The 6,552-nt window shown below is 40.8% G+C and overlaps 1 protein-coding gene across 1 annotated transcript; it reads left to right on the top strand.

Moving 5' to 3' along the window:
- Positions 1-220: 220 nt before the first annotated feature.
- On the top strand, positions 221-2,810 carry LOC138030079 (vang-like protein 2-B). The gene has a single exon (XM_068877935.1). The coding sequence runs from the start codon at positions 400-402 to the stop codon at positions 1,903-1,905; it is 1,506 nt and encodes a 501-aa protein (XP_068734036.1). The 5' UTR covers positions 221-399; the 3' UTR covers positions 1,906-2,810.
- Positions 2,811-6,552: the final 3,742 nt, after the last annotated feature.

Below are 6,552 nucleotides of genomic sequence, written 5' to 3'. Positions count from 1 at the left end.
GCCCATTTGAAATCTTTTGGAATTCGCACCAGTGCTGTTCTGTCGAATATTTTAACTCTGAAAACCGGAATAAAATTTCGAGGTTCATTTCCCCAGAATATAATAATTCAACTGTGAGTATGTCAATAGGATTATTAACAAGGGGAATAATTTGCAAAGAATGTTAATAAATTAATTTGGACCAATCGTGATCTCCCAAGGGAGTCGCTCTTAAGGAAATCGACTTGAAAGTGATAGATCAAACGTATCACTGAACGTGCAAATTGAATTCTGCCGGAGTTCAGAGCGCCATTTCGTTCTAAGACGTATTTTGAGCAGTGTAACACTTCGGCGCAAAGTCGAAATCGTTTTTAATGTAGAAGTGATCTTGAAGTGCTGCGATTTCTCTGAAATCTAACCATGCCAAGCCACAGGTCTGACCGCGGGCATAAGGACAGAGAACGTGATCAAAAAGACAAGAGGGAGAGGGAGCGACTGACAGACGATGCTGGAAGTCAAGAAATCTTAGATGAAGGGATTATACAAGTTCAGGTAATTCCACAGGACGATAACTGGGGAGAAACAGCCACATCGATCACAGAAACAGCAACCTCAATTGTAACCCTCAGTGAAACTTCTTTGAGCGACGTTGGGAAAGAGAAACGTTCACTCTCGTGTACCTTTGTTCGCCATGTTAAGTTAGTTCCAGCAGCGATTTTGAGCATATGTGCGGTAGTTTCGCCCATTCTTTTCGTTATATTTCCTCTTGTTACATGGAAACCTCAACCCTGTGGCTACGATTGCGACGGTGTTTTCATCAGCTTCGCCGTGAAAGAGCTTCTTTTAATTGTTGCAATATGGGCTTTGTATTTTCGGAAATCTCGAGCTTCAATGCCTCGTATATTTGTCCTTCGAGTCGGCTTGATGTTCCTCGTGTTTGTTGTTATCGTATGCTTCTGGCTCTTCTATGGCTTGAGAATCGTTTCTAAACAGACCCCCCGATTTTCAGACATTCTTCATTTTGCCGTGAATCTAACGGATACGTTGCTATTTATGCATTACACTTCGCTCGTTGTGCTTTGGATTCGGCAAAACGACCCTTTGTTTACATTGAAAGTCATTCGCAGCACGGACGGTGAAAGTAAATTCTATAACATCGGCCCGCTCTCGATCCAACGAACAGCAGTGTTTGTGTTAGAGCAATATTACAAGGATTTTCCGGAGTATAATCCGTTTCTCATGCAAACTCCGGCAAGGTCGTCGAACAAACAGTTTTCAAGTCTGAAGTTTTACGACATCGATGGCAAACAGAACGACAAAGTAAATCCTCGCGCTCGGGCCATCTTAACCGCGGCTTCCACTCGTAGACGCGATCCGGCGAGAAACGATCGTTTCTATGAAGAAGCAGAATTTGAACGCAAAATAAAGCGGAGGAAAGCGCGCTTGTTCAGTGCATGCGAAGAGGCGTTCGGACACATCAAAAGAGTGCAGTTGGAACGCGGTCCTTGTGTTCCAATGGATCCCGAAGAAACAGCACAATCACTGTTTCCTTCATTTGCAAGACCTCTTCAGAAATATCTCAGAACTGTTCGACTTCACCATCGTTACACAATGGATGGCATTATCAAACACCTTGCGCATTGCCTGACTTTTGATATGACACCCAAGGCGTTCTTAGAGCGTTACATAAACGAACAACCGTGTGTTGAGTTTACAACAAAACGTCGCACCCAGAGTTGGAGTTTAGTTTGCGAGGAACAAGTCACAAAAACGTTATCGTCGTCAACAGTTTTCCAACTGAAAGGCGACGATCTTTCTTTAATTGTTACTGTTCGCAGACTCCCGTATTTTGACATTTCAGAGGACGAGTTTGATTTTGAAAGCAACAAGTTTGTACTTCGATTAAATTCCGAAACATCCGTCTGAATTGAACTTTCATTGTCAAACAGAATGAACTAAATATTTTTGTAACTGTAATTTTGGGCTATTTCTTCTCAAGTGTGCTCTCCAAGAGAGGAACATACGTTTGCCTCGGTTAAGTTACGGACGTTGTTCACGATCGCGAGTTGTATGTTTATTTCATCATGAAATGTACAATATATTGTTTTTCTTGTTCTTTCAATCTTCAAGTGGATTGTGACCACCTTTGTAATGTTTAGAATTCTCATTTCATTAGCTAGACGCAAGGATTTCTGGAACCATGTACTTGGTTCGCTCGTAGTGTACATATAAATGAGTTTTAGATTTGTAATATTAATGTTAACGGGCCAAAAGCTGTAGTCATTATTCACATAAACGCAGAATTGCTTTGACCTTAAATATTTTGCCATGTTCGACGTTTCGCCGTGATTTTTAGAAGTTGGTCTTGGTTCGTAAAGGACTTGGACGAAGTGCTCTTCCTCCAATTAATGGTTATCGCAACTGGATCGAGGCAAGAGAAAATATTTATCTTTGTTTTCTCTTGATCGAGGTCATTTCCATTTCTTATTAAAGATCGAGAATAACTGTTACATTTAGGCTTCTCTAGTAGTGATAATGGCGTTTAAAAGCTGAGTTAATTTTTTTCAAGAGTTAAAATTGCCGTGGGTTACTTTATTTGCGTTTTATCTTTTTAGTTGTAAATGCCTGATTGTTGTGGTCGCGAACGGGCTTAAAACTATGCATATAATTGTTGTGGTACTAATTTTCTCAAGCTGTTTATTTCTATCTGAATTGAACTGTCTGCTTCGTTCAAATACTTCAAACCAACCAGATACGATTATTGTTTGTATTTTTCCTATTACAAAACAACTATCAATCTGTTTTCAAATAAACTACACGATTAAAGAAAATGGTTTGTTTGAATTGAATTCTTACAAAGAAACACCCGCCAACCCCTTTCAAGGATGTCTTAATTGCGCAATTTCTTCTTGGCTGCGTGAAATCTTCCCCGTTTATTGTCTTCTGGCGATAGATATCTTTTAACGCATGGGGTTTAATTAAAACTCGACGTTTTCAATATATACATCTGGAGCGTTGACGCATCTTCAAAGAAAAATAATTTCTCTTCACAATAGAAAATGTCACATCATGTTTAACGCTTTAAATATTTGCAAGATCAACTTTACAAGGTGGACTTGAATGACCCTCTCGGGAAGAGATATCGGTCTAAGATTAGCTCGGGAAGCAATTCGTGTTTCCCCAATATGTTTTTCTGTGTACCGATACTTCAGCACTACTTTAATTAATGCTTTGATCCGTGACTCGAGTTTTATTTACTTTCTTATGGATCATTTTTAGTTACACAAACATACTTGATCTTGAAAATAATATATTGCACTGGATACAGGAAAGTAGGATGACATGCCTTGCTGAGAGGTGATATCCACACAAGAGAAGTTAACAAGCAGACTTTATCTTAGATTTCCGATTATCAAATACTTGAACTGTACTCAATGACCACTTGTATTTCGTCAGAACAGAAATCCCTAATTCCTTCATGTTTCCTCAGAGTTTTTGATTGGCCCTTTTTTTTCTTGTCTTTACGAAGGATGTTCGGGAAGTTCGGGAACAATCGGGTGAAGTCGCACAGCTAATTAAGTTTTTGAGTAAAAGTAATAACGAACAGGCGAATGAGGAGACCTAAACTTCGAGCCAGGATTCGAGCTAGGATCCGAGCCAGGTTTCCAGCCAGGATTCCAGCCAGGATTCGAGCTAAGATGAGCTTTCTCCGCTATTTATTCTGGAATCTCTCGGTTAGGTTAGGTCTATTTGCGTTGGTTTTAGTCTAGTTAGGGTTAGGGTAGGTCTTGGCTAGGTTAGGTTAGCTCTCGGTTAGGTCTCGAATCCTAGCTCGGATCCTGGCTCGAATCCTGGCTCGGATCCTGGCTTTATTCTTAATTTATCTCCAGGCGAATCGCACCTAAATTGCAAGTTAAATTCACAAATTAATTGCGCAGTCAATGAGGATGAGTGTTTATCGCATGACGAAAGTTTGTTTTTCAAACTGGAACATTGGGCAGTTTTCATCAAATATGTTTACTTCCATTGTAAACACTTGTTTGCTCAATTCTGTAGGGTTCTGTCTTCGGGATCAGCCTGCTTTCACATTGTTACAAACGACGGAGACTGGAGTAATTCATTTTTATCACTCGCTTTGTTCTACCGTTTGCCAATTATCCATGAGTTCAGTATGAGCGGCTCCTGGACAAACTTACTGACTACCGAAACACAAGGTTCTTTCTGTTCTGATATTTGGGACATTTGAATAACAAAAAGGATGTTTGTATTGAACAGATACCTTCTCATAAAAAATTCAAATTTTACTTTTGATCAGATTTCCTTTATTCTCGGCAGACACTTTGAAGACAAGTTTAATTAAAGCTTAGTAATCGGAAATAGTTACCGAAGAAGGATTAGCCCTTGTCTTATATTTAAAGTTTCATTTTACACACAAAGCGAGAAAAGCGACTGCCCACAGAGGCAGAAATCTCTGCGGAAGTCGCTAGGTATAAAAGCACAGCGGGGACTTGCTTTTTTCCGTGCGATGAGTTGTTTCAATAAACAAAAGTATCCGTCACGCGCGATCTTCCATCCGAACGAAGGCATTCCACGACATAATTTTTTGTGGGCCGAGAGGCCCGTTTCTCGAAAGTCCCGAAAACGTTTCGGGCCCGAAATTGCTAACCACTTATTTTGGAAGGCCGATCTTTTAACATGTTTTCAACGTAACAAAAAGCAAACTGACTGTGAAGTTGGGCGACTCAAATGCTATCCGTTCTTGAGATACAGGTTGACAAGTACTGAAATCCTTGCACAAATTGGAACTGTCGGATAATGACTTATCCACCTAGGGCCGGTTCCTGAAAAGGTCTCGTAATACCTCTATTCTAGGGATAAATGTGCTTTATTCCAGAATACTTTTAACCCCGGAATAAATTCTGTTCTGTTAGAGCAGTAAATTTATCCCTGGAATAACTGTTATACCTGGTTTAATTTGTTAACCGGCCCTCGACAAAGCTATCCAGTAATAAGAACAGCCTACACGCGTTCGTTGAACGCGCGTCTCTTCCTCTAACGCACGCTTCTTCGTTTCATATAATTTCCCAAGATTCCCAAGGGCCAAATGAACAAACTCCTCGAAAGCATTTTTGTTTTGTCCTCAGGCACGAGCATCCTTGGGTTTTTATACGCTGTTGAGCCGGTTCTTACCTGGTTCGGCGATAACACTTGTACAGACTAAACATCATACCAAACCTGTTCTCAGTATAGTGTCTCAGAGAGTTGAGGAAGCCGGAGGGTGAGATCTTTTAGCACGGAGAAAATAGACCAGGAAAACTAGAGAGAGGGCAGGACTGATGTGTCCCCAGTTTTTTCTCACCTCAATTTTTTCACTCGTCCCAACTGACCGAGCCTACAACAGGATATATGTTTACAAGCCTTCGTGCGGGTGACTGCAAATTGTCTAGAAGAGTGAATTAGATAGAAGTGTTGATCTATCACTTTGCGGTCTTGCCCCGGCACAGTCACAAATGGATTTATTTTTTGATACACTTTGTGCACGAAACAAACAAGGGCCCGACAATTTTAACCAATCAGAAGAAGCCATGTCACGCGTGACTACTTTTGCCATGTTTTTTCAGGAACAAGACAACTGATTTTTGCGGGAACGGGTATTCTAAAAATAGACTCGTTTGTGACTGTGCTAGGGAGGCCACCCATGCCATAACAACACTCTTATCTACTTCACTCTTGTTAGTCTCTATATTAAGAATTGAGAGGAAATCCAAACCCCCATTGATCTGAAGACAGGTCGTTTCGCCCCAGAGTCGATCCGCCTCACAATGTTCTGACGACCCTTTAGCCTGCGACAGGAGCCCATCTGGGCTCCTGCCTGCGAGCAGGTTCCGAGGGACTGGGGTTGGGGTCCCCTAACCCTAATTTTTCATCTATACCAATAAAAATGCTCCGTTAATTTCGCGCTTTTCATTTTTATGTTATTTGTGGTTTATTTTGCTGGCTTTCTTTCATTCTCTGATTTTCGACATAATAGCAGAATAATCAAACGTACGCGCATTTCAAGAATCGTACAAACTTGATGAGAAAACATTTTAATGGGATTAATGCAACAGTGGTGGTGAACGCTTCTTTTAGCAGAAGCGAAAGGAAGTCTGAAAAAATTCAGCTGGCTTCCACGGGATTCGGACCCATGCACCTCTGCGATGCTGGTGTAATAAGCCATTTCCGAGTTCCTGTCTGCCTCCCCTTCAAAGCGAGTCTAAGTGCGAACTTTTTGTGATGGTAATTAGTTCTACTTTACATATGAATGAAAACTAATTATCATAAGAAAACCTTCGCACTTCGACTTGCTTTGAAGAGGAGGCCGACATGAACTTGGAAATGGGCTATTAATGCTGTACCAACTAAAGCCACTCCGTTGAAGGCAGGTAAGTTTGCTGGGCTGATGCGTTTTCGTGATAGGACTCGATGAATTATAGACAAAAGAGAAAAAGTCATCCTTGCACTTATCTGGAAAATTTAAGCTTATAGACACCTGAAAATTTCTTCAAATATGCACCAACTGAAATCATCAAT

The sequence above is a fragment of the Montipora capricornis genome, chromosome 13, assembly GCF_036669925.1.
Source record: "Montipora capricornis isolate CH-2021 chromosome 13, ASM3666992v2, whole genome shotgun sequence".
Classification (NCBI taxonomy): Eukaryota; Metazoa; Cnidaria; class Anthozoa; order Scleractinia; family Acroporidae; genus Montipora; species Montipora capricornis.
The sequence above is the reverse complement of the archived record's forward strand: the minus strand, read 5'-3'. Positions and strand labels throughout refer to the sequence as shown.